Raw genomic sequence first — 12,356 nt, 5'->3', positions numbered from 1 at the left:
TATATTTATAAATATTTAAGTAACAATGTAATTAAAGTAATGAAGGCAATAATGTGCTTCTGTAATTCGGCTGTTAGCTTTTTACAGTTTTCATTTTTAAGTATCCCAAACATTGCTAATATTAGAGAAACACTGCAATCTTAAGGATATTGAGAGAGAGACAGAGAGACCTTCAGACCAAAATGTATCCCTCTAATAATATTTGCAAATAAAATGTGGTATAAAGGATATAGGGTCAGTCCTTCAATTAATCGTCATCCAAGCAGAGGTAAAACTTTCCTGGACAGAGCTTCCCCAACTTCTGGAGTCCTTTGTTAACACCTTTCCCCTTCATCCCTGAAACCTCACTGTGAGATCTAAGAGGAAGGCCTGGCCTGTTTTCAGTTAATGACTGATGATGAGGATGGCTTGCAAAGCTTCAGGGCAAATGATGAAGGACTCAAAAATCAGATGTGTGTCCAGAAAAGAGGTGCTTAGAGGGTAGGAGGGAAAGGAAATGGTGGAGGAAAGCATGAGCACTGTCTCAAAACACCTGAAGGGCTGCCATGCAGAAGCATGATGAGCCTTATGGAGATCCAAAGGGTGGCTCTAGAATTACTGGGGAGGGGGGTGCGGGGGTATGGGGTGAGGAGCAGAGTTACAAGGACACAAATTTTGTTTTAAGATGCTGAGGACCACTACTATTTATCAAAGATCCACTGCCTGCTAGGGCTCTCTTCTCAGTTGTTTTATTATAAGATTCATGTGGAATCTTCTGGCTATTGGCTTTGATCGCTAACCTAACAAGAGATGAGTTTACATTGGACTATTTCTCAAGTTCTTTCTTGCACAGAGGCTTGATGAACATGAGTATAACCAATAATAGGTTTCCAACACTCCTTTTTTATTTTCTTGATTCTTTAGCAGATGAGACAAAATACTGTGAAGAGACCAAGATGATGAGCAAGGGTACTGGGAAAGGGCACATCAATCATTGCCTTTAAGAAATAAAGATCATGAATATCAGCACCAGGCTTAGAGTAAGCACTCAATAAAGGCTCAGTGTTGTTATTTTTTCTTAAAGAAATTTTTAAAAATAATCTTAAGTTTGCAAAACATACAGAGTGAAGGAAGAGATAAATCAATGACCATACTTTAAAATGTCCACCAGGATATATTTTGGTTGCAGGTAATTGTAATTTTATCAACCTATAAACAAAAGGTAATATAGTAGGTCACAATTATAGATTATTGTAGCCACTTTGTTTAAGATGATAGTAAATGTTATAATCAAAAGTACTTAAGTTGATCTCACAAACCACTATTTTTCCCATACCTTTGGTCTATAAAGTAGTAGCTTCTGACAAATTACACAATCTAACTAGTTGACTGATTTAATTTAGGCTGCAGAAGATGTGGCAAACAGAATAAAACACTGAATTATAATAAAAATTAAAACATGTTTTAAGAGATGAAAATTCTAGCCTTAAAATATTGGAACTTAAAATGTATCTGGTAGTATTAAAACTATACATGAAATAAAATTGCTAAAGACAATGCTTAAGAATAAATGCAAAATATGAACAAAACTAAATATAAGCTATGTCAGAGAACTAACTCAAAGTAGACACTGAAAAGTTTAGGGGCTTGGAATAATCCTGGGATTTAAACACCCACACAAGTAATAGAAGTACAAGAATGTGCTTATGACAGATGTCTAAAGAGAAAAATCAAGTCAGGCATCTTAGAAGTAGTGAAAATTATACATTATTAAAATAGACTAGTGGCCCGGTGCACGAAATTCGTGCACATTAAAAGGGGATTAGAGGAAATAATTGAATATTGCTATTTGCCCTTTCTCTATAATAGAAGTGTCAGAGATGAAAGAAAATTAGTAAAATGTATATGAAAACCTTCCTCCTGTCAAGAGTCTGGGGCACACCACGGGACCCAGAGTCAAGTCCCCGCCCACCCACATGCGCCTCAAAATCACGTGAGACCCAGACCCGGCCGGCCCCCCCGCCCCTCATTGGGATAGATCCAGACCTGGCTAGTCCCACCCTTGTCAAGCCCCGCAGGGCAGGGAACGTAGCCTCAGGTCCCCTGGCCCGGCCCCAGGACGTGGGGTGTAGCCTGAGGTCCCCCAGCCCAGATTGGGGTCGGGGGGAATGCCTTGAGGTCCCCTGTCAAGCCCCACCAGGTGTGGGACGTGGCCTGAGATCCCCTGTCAAGCCCCACTGGGTAGGGGGCATGGCCTGAGGTTCCCATCAAGCCCCACCAGGTGGGGGGGGGGCGCAGCCTCAGGTCCCCCGGCCCGGCACCGGGAGGGGGGAACAGCCTCAGGTCCCCTGTCAAGCCCCATCGGCAGGGGGGTGCAGCCTCAGGTCCCCCCTGGGCGGGGGGCGCGGCCTGAGTTCTCCCAACCCAGCAATGGGGGTGCACCTTGAGGTCCCCTGTCAAGCCCCACCAGGCAGGGGGTCGCAGCCTCAGGTCCCCTGGCTCGGTGCTGGGGCGAGGGGTGTGGCCTGAGGTCCCCCAGCCTGGCGCTGGGGCCAGGAAAGCAGCCTGAGGTCCCCTAGCCCAGCACCAGGATGGGAAGTGCACCTTGAGGTCCCCCGTCAAGCCCTGCCGGTTGGGGGGCATGGCCTGAAGTCCCCTGTCAAGCCCTGCCAGGTGGGGACCACGGCCTGAGGTCCCCTGGCCTGGCACTGGGGCGGGGGGAGCAGCCTGAGGTCCCCTAGCCCAGCACCAGGACGGGAAGCACACCTTGAGGTCCCCTGTCAAGCCCCATGGGGGCGGGGAGGGTGTAGCCTCAGGTCCCTGCTGATTGCTTGTTAAGGCTCCTTATGGGAACTTGGCCTCAGCTGTGGGTGCAGCCATCTTTGTGATGGAGTGATGGTTAATTAGCATATTCCCTCTTTATTAGATAGGATTGCATTATTTTTCTTGAACAAAAACATTTAAAAACCGAAATATGAAAGGGCAACAAATACTTGATTTTCACATGAACTTATTCTACTTCTGCAGATCTAGCTAACTGTCCAGCTAGCCCTCTTAACTAGAAAGATTTTTCAAATACCTATATCCACCTATTCCCACTATTTAAAATATCTCACATATGGCACAAAATTAACATTAATTATCAAACATCGTGTGCTGGAAGTATGTGTTGCATGGGATGAAGAAATCAATGAGCCCTCACTTGGTTTGCAATTTTTCCTTTCCTCGGAGCATTCTATGAAGAAGACTCTTTTATAAGTTATTGGGGGGGTTCTAAGAACTTTAGCTAAACCTTGGTAATCACATCTGATCAAAAGACCTGGCCAACTTTTATTTATTTTATTGTTTTAAAATGTCTTTAATTTTTGGAGAGAAAGGATGGGAAAGGGATAGAGAAATAGAAACATCAATGATGAAAGAGATACATTGATCAGCTGCCTCCAGCACGCCCCTGACAAGGGATTGAGCCCACAACCTGGGCATGTGTCCTAGCCAGGAATTTAATCCAGGACCTCTTGATGTATGGGTCAATGCTCAACCACTAAGCCACACCAGCTGGCCAACTTTTAAAGAGGTACATGGAGCCAGACAGAGCCAGAATTTCCCAAGATCACTGAACTTCAAAGGGCAAAGGGGCTTTAGCAATTACCTAACCCATCTTTCATTTACCGGATGAGAAAACGGAGGTCAAGCAAGGGAACTCTGCAGAACCTGAATGCAGAGACACTACCTTGCAGGTGTACAGAATGGTGTGTTTTATTCAGGAACCATACAGGAAGCATCCTAACATTTTTTTATGCCCACAGTGACTGAGGCCCTATTGCAATCTTCATTACCCAGCTCTAAATGATTAACATTGGGCTGCACAGCGATGGAGGTTTGGACTGCTGATCTATTATGGCCTATGCCAGCTGTGGGCAAACTACGGCCCGCGGGCCAGATCCGGCTGTTCTATCCGGTTCTCTTGCTCTCCCCTCCACTCCTTTACTTTGAATTTATATTAGTTCACACAAACACTCCATCCATGCTTTTGTTCCGGCCCTCCGGTCCAGTTTAAGAACCCATTGTGGCCCTCAAGTCAAAAAGTTTGCCCACCCCTGGCCTATGCAAACCTCAGGGGTTGAAATGGACCCCATTTCCTCACAGGTGGTAGAACATACCAGTTAAGAATACAGAAGTTCAAAAGCCAGGGAGAAAGGCCTAAACTTCCAGTCCCACCTCTTAGGATTAGCGCAAGGGGGCAATTTCCTTCTCCTCTCTGAGCCTCAGCTTCCTCATCTGTAAAACAGGGACGACATCGCTGCCATTTTTCAGATGATATTACAAGGTTAAATGTGAGGATACACGTCAAGTCCCTCACACAGTGACTGCATATAAAACATCTAATACATAGCAGTAATGCTGAGAAGAAAAAGAATCCCTAAGGAGGGTAGTTTATTTCATCAGAAGAGATAAAAATAGAATTGGGAGCATGAGCAGGTGGGGTGAGGAGAAAGAGACCTAGCTACGAGGTACAGACCTACAGCAACTCTCCTGGTCCTACCAGCAATGAAGTAAGCAGTTTGACCAGCACTGCCCAAGGGAATTGAGCTTCCTTTATTTCACATCACAGGACCATAAAATATCCATTTCTGTATTTTAAAGCCCCATAAAATATTTATCTCTTCATATAACTCTAGAGTATCATTATGGCATACTCTAATCATATAAATGCTCTCCCAAATATTCCCTTTCTTTCCCCAACCCTTTAGAATTCTTTATTCTCCAAATTAAAATTTCTCTTCCCATTATCTCTGGAAAGAGTCTATTTGCTGCTGTATTATTGCACATCTGAATTCCCCTGTTTTAAGTAAATGAGATGAAAAGAAGAATCAAATTTATAGAAGCAGGTTTTAGGCAAGAGGCATTCTCCCCATAATAAGGACTGAGCATAGCACCTTCAAAATGTAATCCAATTTTTCAAAATACATATTTCCACATTTATATAGGAACAACACTATTCAAACTTAATTCATAGAAAACTTCCCTTGACAGCCAGGGGAAATACAATCATTTTCTGTACTATTTATTGGAAGTAAAATTTATTACTTATTTCTAAGTAATCATTTATTTAGAAATAAAGTAATTTTCTGAGCTACTTATTCAATGAATTTATTGCATGTCCAAGATCCCTGACCTCATGATGCTCTCAGTCTAATGCAAAAGACAGACCAATAAACCACGAACTGGAAAGGTAAGTGGTATAATAGAGGCAAAGAAAAAAGCTGTAAGTAGAGGGAAGAGTTATAAGCTTGACCTCAGGCCTTGGCTCCAACATCTGTTCCCCTGGAAAGCTTTTTTTCATCATCCTGGCCAATGCTGCACTTTGGCTGGAACGTGTGTGTGTGTGTGTGTGCGTGCGTGTGTGTGTGTGCGCGTGCGTGCGTGTGTGTGTGTGTGTGTGCGTGTGCGTGTGCGTGTGCGTGTGCGTGTGTGTGTACGTACACGTTTGCTATCTCTTTCCCTCTAACTGTGAGCATCTCGAGGGAAGAAACTGTACCCCGAGCACCTGAAACAACAAAAGTATGCTCTTGATCAACAACTATTTGAGACCAATGTCCCCGAGGTGTGGGAAGAGACTTCCCTGAGAGAGAATATGTGAAGCAGGTCTTAAAGAATCTCACCCTGACCGGTTTGGCTCAGTGGATAGAGCGTCGGCCTGCAGACTCAAGGGTCCCAGGTTAGGTTATGGTCAAGGGCAGCCGTGGGCAAACTACGGCCCGCGGGCCGGATCCAGCTGTTCTATCCGGTTCTCTTGCTCTCCCCTCCGCTCCTTTACTTTGAATTTATATTAGTTCACACAAACACTCCATCCATGCTTTTGTTCTGGCCGTCCGGTCCACTTTAAGAACCCATTGTGGCCCTCTAGTCAAAAAGTTTGCCCACCCCTAGTCAAGGGCATGTACCTTGGTTGCGGGCACATCCCCAGTAGGGGGTGTGCAGGAGGCGGCTGATTGATGTTTCTCTCTCATCGATGTTTCTAACTCTCTCTCCCTCTCCCTTCCTCTCTGTAAACAATCAATAAAATATATTTTTTTTTAAAAAAAGAATCTAATAGTCTGCCAAGCAGAGAAGACTTTGCAGACCTAAGATTCAATGTTAAACTGCCATTTCCAATCATCATAGATGCCTTTAATGCATACAGCTTTTGACTTATATTTGCAAATATGTCTTATAACTCACAGGGAGGAAAGAATGTAATCCCATAACAAGTTCCAAGAGCTAAGTTTCTATTTTTACTATAAAAATCCACCTTTCAAGGGGAAAAAATCCTACGATATGGGTTCTTAGAGACTTATTTTTTACTTAAAACTCTCTCAGTAACTACATTTTAGTTTAACACCTTCAAAGAAATTGACCAAACCCAGAAGATTCAATAAACTTGATTCAGTAAGAGAACCTCAGAAACGTGAGTGCTTAATTCCTTTACAACTTTACTTTTCTTAAATTCAAATTGATTCATGTGAATTTTCAAGTTAACTTGAAGAATGGAAGTATCACTTACCAAAATCATAAAAATTGCCCTGGCTGGGTGGCTCAGTTGGTTGGGGCACCATCCCATACGCCAAAAGGTTGCAGTTCAGTTCCCAGTCAGAGGTGCATGTGGGAGGCAATCAATGCTTCTCTCTCCCTCTCTCTCTCTCTCCCCCCTCTCTCCCTCCCTCCCTCCCTCTCCCTCAAATTAATAAAAACATGCTCAGAAATAATTATTTTTAAAAATCACAAAAATTCTCTCACATGCCAAAAAATTCAATCAGCTTATTTACTGCTGACTGAGGGGTAACAGGCAGAGATAACACAAACAACATTTTACTTTTGGAATGAGACAGGCAGAGACTGGTGGCTATTAGTTATCTTGGCTCCTGGCAAACACTTCACCAGAGCCACACACTCACTCCCTGCTTGAGAGGAGGACAGCGTCAGCCTTGTCAGTTTTCTGAAGGTTCTGAGTGGGGAAAGGCAGCCCAGGCCCTCATATATTCAGTAAGTAGCCACATAGGTAGAGAAAGAGCATGTCCTTTTAGACCTGAAGGTATCTGACTTGGAGAGGGGATCTGCCAAACTTTCAACCTTTCCTTGAACAGAAAAGGACACTGATGCCCTGGGAACAAGGCGAGTTTTTTTTCAAATCCACAGTCAGTAGAACCCAGGGACCTTCACTTGGTCAGCCATCATTTCTACTATCCTTGGCCATCTCTCTTTAGGACATCAAAATTTTACAAATACAGCCAAAATATTCAGTAGGTGAGAACACTCATGGAACAAACCTGAGACTTGGAGTTCTGACTCTTAGCTTGGAACATGAGAACTTAAGAGTGAGTCATCAGGACAGCTTCAGTTATGTATCAGAGATGATACAAACTCAGCTGGCTCACAGCTTCACCCAACTCAGTCTCATTTTCCCCAATATTGACGGTTATGACAAACAGTCATCCTCTGAGAGAAGGTCCCCATCCAGTTTTAAAGAATAAACAGGACTACCAGGATACCCAGCACCAACCAGTGAAATTAAGCTAGCAAGGTGAGGTACAACAGTAGGCTGATGATGCCTGCTGGCCTAGCGTAGCACAGGAATGCCAGCAGACACCGGCACACTGTTTTTAGTTGCCAGAGACTCTCAACGTCAAGGGCAGAAAAAAAAATCTGGGTCATGCAAATTTCTTTTGTCATCTGAGTTCAATGGGATTGGGGTTCTGAAGGAGTGTTCATGCCAAGGGCAGTCTTGAGCCATCATCACCTTCTCTATTCCTCACTGAAAACATTTTAGGAAAAACAATGTTTCCTAAACTACAAACTTCATGGGATAGAAGAGGTAGAGGAGAAGAGAGTCAACCATAATGTTGTAAAAAATATCAGAGAATCTTATAGGCAATTTTGACAACATGGGCAATATTATAGACCTATTTTTACTGATCAAATAAAAACTGTAAGTTCTTCTGTGTGATACATCTAAACACTGGAGCACACAATTTTAATTAAAATGTGAAACTATTTAAATTCTCTAATTATTATTAGAGCATACATGGTTGTGTTTTTTTGTTTGTTTGTTTTTTTCTTAAAATCTTTCTTGCAACAGGGTACTCTACTCATTACTGGAATATTCAAGACTTAGACAAAGATCCATTGTCAGAGAGAATGCCACATGACAAAAGAAGTGCACAAATTTTCTCCTTTTGCAGTAACTGAACACTGCTAGAAACAAGCAGTCAATTGACTAGACTAGGAAAACATTTCTGTTGTGCAAATATTTGTTGCATCATTATGTATCATATGATGGTATAATTTGGACTCTATGGGTCTCATCCTCATGGGAAGAAAATGTTCCAACCCTTCCATGTACAGCTGAAACTACAGTTTGAGAATTAGACTCAGTGGACCATGTACTGCCTAGGCAATGACAAACTCAAGTGTACAATATGTGTTCTCATTAATTAATGTGCATAATGGTTATCTTGACCAAATTCCCCCTACGATGATATTCATCTTTGGAGTACATTAATTTCATGTAGCAAATGTACTGTTAAAATTACTTCAGAGGAAGGTACTAAAATCTTTGGACCACCCCAGGCACAGTATCCCAAGGGCATGCCAGTAACGGGTGCTGAATCCATAGGCACTGCCTTGATCTTTCCATGGGGCTGCTACTCCAGTCAGTCAATCTGTTACTCAGTTTTGAAATATAGACCAGTGGTTCTCAACCTTTCTAATGCCGCGACCCTTTAATACAGTTCCTCTTGTTGTGGTGACCCCCAACCACAAAATTATTTTCGTTGCTGCTTCATAACTGTAATTTTGCTACTGTTATGAATCGTAATGTAAATATCTTCCGATGTTCTTAGGTGACCCTGCTAGCGGTTCTCAACCTGTGGGTCGCGACTCACAGGTTGAGAACCGCTGCTGTAGAGCCTAAGACCATCGGAAAACACAGATATTTACATTACGATTCATTAACAGTAGCAAAATTACAGTTATGAAGCAGCAACGAAAATAATTTTGTGGTTGGGGGTCACCACAACATGAGGAACTGTATTAAAAGGGTCGCGGCATTAGAAAGGTTGAGAACCACTGATCTAGACAAATGTTGCTCTTAACGTTTCTAACACCATAAAGAAAGGGAGTGATAAAAGCCTGTTTAACAATGTATCTTTATTTTACATCTACTCCTCCAGTTGGCATCACCTCCTCAGGTAGCCTTTAAAACCAAAACACACAACTGACCAAGAGAATGTGTGAAGTCACTAACACACACACAGGCTGAAGAGACAACTTAAGTTTGGCTGGGTCCTCATCTAACCAGACAAGGGAAAACTTCTGGCAACAATGACTAAATAGAGAAACTCAACCGCTTCCAGGACTCCTCAGTGTGGCCACATCAGTGTGTGAGAGGTGAACTGTAGAAGAAAGAGCATCTACTGCAGGAATTGTGGGACAAGTCATGTTATTTTCCGTGTGTGTGTGTGTGTGTGTGTGTGTGTGTGTGTGTGTGTGTTTAAAATGGGCACAGTGCCTTCAGAACATAAGAACAGGATGAAATAAGAAAAACAGTTGGCTCAAAGTTCAGTTTCCTCTCCCTGCCAAGCCAGTGTTGCTATGACTATAGCAAATGTGCCATTTTCATGAAGAAAGATGCATGAGGGCAGACTGTATGTAAACATGCAGGCAGCAAATATTTGGGTTCTGTCTAATCTTTACAGGTGCTATTTAGATCTGGAAATAGGTTCTATTAACTAAAGGTACACCTCTTTAATTGGCATTTCACTTTATTGTGTTTCACAGGTGTTGCGTTTCTTTACAAATTGAAGGCAAGACCCTCCACCAGCAAAAAGATTACAACTCACTTTATTGTAATCCTGGCTTTATTGTGGTGGCCTGGAACCGAACCTGCAATGTCTCGTAGGTATGCCTGTACTTATTAGTAATGTTTTTTTTTTCTTTAAAAGGAAAGAAGAGTTAAGTATTGCAGGAATTCAAGGATGACACAACATACAACCAATCAGTCCCTTTGAGTGAAGCATGGTTGACACTTGAGTGAAGCAGTTGCCAAGCAACTGCTGATTCCAATGGCCTCTAACCATCATACTAACTAGCTAATTTCAATAGAAGAGAGGGCAAGAGAGACTGCCCTTGACTCACCTCATCACCAACCAAATGTAGAAAACCCTTTAGCACGGTGGTTTTCAACCTTAGCTGCACATTCGAATCACCTGTGGAGCTTTTACAACTCAGGATGCCCAGACCACACCCCAAACCAATTACATCCTAACCTGGAAGTGGAGGTGGGTGGGTGGCGGGCACCTATATTTTTTAAAGTTGCCAGTGACCCAACATGCAGCAAAGGTTAAGAACAATTAACTAGGATCACCCCTCCTGACCTCATATAACTTCTGCTGGGAGGCCAAACAGGAAAGCCAACCCAGAGCTTTTTTCACAACACAACGTTCTGAATAAAGCAGATCCAACAGGGTCCCTCCCATAGGCTGGCACCACAGGTGTCTCCACTGAGGTCCACACACAGGGGGCTGAGCAAACAGCTTATTAGCTACAGGGTCACCCAGATCCTCACTGGAGAGCCACCTTGTCAAATAGTTTGCAGTTAAAAAACAAGTTCGCCAATTTTAAGAGATGTCACCAAAGTCCAAAGCCCTTTAGGATTTTTCTTTGTTTTGTTCTTTTTTCTTTTTAAGGCAAATCTCTTGGGAAGGACAATCAGAAGATGAAGCGCTCCACACAGAGCTTAAGAAAAAGCAGACATAACATACAATTCCCGTGGCCTAGGAGACACCCTGTAGGCGTCCCCGCTTCCCCTCCACCTTCCGCTGCGTGGGGTAAGCGTGTGCGCGCGCGGGCCGGCGGCGACTGCACCTGCTGGGCCGCACCTGCTGCGCCGGGCCCTCCGCTCTTACCTTCCAGCAGCTCGTCCAGGCTGGTGACCTTCCTGCTGCCGTCGATGGTGTAGATGGTGCGGACGCCCTGGGGCAGGTTCACGTTGTCTGACAGCGAGCGGGTGAGCTCCATGAGCAGCGCATCGAAGGACCGGAAGCGGTCGCTGGAGATGGCAAACACCAGGCCCTTGAAGTAGCGGTCCCCATTCCGGTAGAAGCGCGCCTTCTTGGCCTTCTTCTCAGAGCTCAGGGCCTGCAGGGTCCGCGTGCGGTAGAAGCTGCAGTGGGCACTGTGCGCCGGGCTGGGGATGAGCCCGTTCCCCTTGGGGCCCGAGCTGCTGCTGCCCCCGGACGAGCTGGGCGCCCCTCTCCGCGACCCGGGCCGCGGCCTTTTGTCCCGTTCCTCAAAGTGCTCCAGCTCAATGCTCCTGGTGCTGGCCATCGTGGCGGCTCCGAGGGCTCCCCGCAAAAAAACGTCCCAAAGCCTGCAGGTAGCCCAGCGCCAATGCGAGAACCAACTCAGAAACGCCTGGCCGTGAGGGGCCTTTATAGCGCCGGGACACCTGGCTCTGGCATCCCGCCCTCTCCTCGCAGGTGGAGCCGCTGAGCCGCGGAGGCGCCGGCCCTCTCGCGTCCTCCTATAAGTGGCCGCAGCGTCCAGCAGCCGGGCTCATTGTCCAGCGCGGCTAGCTCTGTCCCTCCCTCCCGCCCGCCGGGGAGCCCCACGCCCCCACCAAGCGCCTGGTCTACCCAGCCACGCCTCACAACTCCCGCTGGGGAGCCGGCCGAGGCTCGCCCGGGGCCCGCGGGCGCACACAAAGCTCGGGCGCCCGGTGCGGCTCGCATCCGCCGGCTGCTGCCCGGAGCGCTGCGGGGAAGGAAGGAAGAGGAGGGGGAGGGGCTGGGAGCGTGGGAGCGGCGCCGCGGGCCCGCCCACGCGCCCGGCCCCGGGCGCGGGTGTGGAGCTGCGGCCGAGCTGGTCCCCTGGCCCAGCGGGAGGGTCGGCGCGCGCTGGCTGGGCTGGGAGGGCCTGGTGGGCCCCTCCCTCCGCCTGAGTCCGACCCTAGCGGGAAATAAAGCAGCCCGCCGTCCCCACCGCAGGCCGACCCTGCCCACCGGCAAGCATCCGCGCTCGGCCCCACCAAGCCACTGGCCCGGCCTGCTGCCAGGCCTGGCGGAGTTTTCCGCCCCCAAGAGGTGCCAAAACCCCGGAGGGGGGTTGCGAGGTGAGAGGAGGGGGCTGGACCGGTCGGCGCGGAGGCGCTGCAGTGCGAGAGGAGCGGCTCCCCCTGGGTCCTAGGCAGCCTCGATCATCTGACAGCTACAAACCCGCGCGCACACGCGCCAATGGGCGCAGCCGCGGCATGCGCTCCTCTGCCTGGGAAATGTGCACGCACAGGCCAAAAAAAAAAAAAAAAAAAAAAAAAAAAAACTCACAAAGGAAGGAGATTCAAG

At 46.2% G+C, this 12,356-nt stretch overlaps 1 protein-coding gene across 4 annotated transcripts in view; it reads right to left on the bottom strand.

The window, feature by feature from the left end:
- Positions 1-11,895, bottom strand: part of DCLK2 (doublecortin like kinase 2) — a 139,551-nt gene extending 127,656 nt beyond the window's left edge. For 3 of the 4 annotated variants that reach the window (XM_080671782.1, XM_080671783.1, XM_080671785.1), the window contains exon 1: positions 10,923-11,761. In XM_080671782.1, coding sequence (XP_080527908.1) covers positions 10,923-11,343 — 421 coding nt within the window. In that variant the 5' untranslated portion in view covers positions 11,344-11,761. Of the gene's footprint in view, positions 1-10,922 lie in introns of all 4 variants that reach the window. The other variant, XM_080671784.1, reaches the window with a different exon arrangement.
- Positions 11,896-12,356: the final 461 nt, after the last annotated feature.

This window comes from Plecotus auritus (assembly GCF_963455305.1).
Source record: "Plecotus auritus genome assembly, chromosome: 6".
NCBI classification, from domain to species: Eukaryota; Metazoa; Chordata; class Mammalia; order Chiroptera; family Vespertilionidae; genus Plecotus; species Plecotus auritus.
This window is presented reverse-complemented; position numbering and strand designations above follow the sequence as displayed.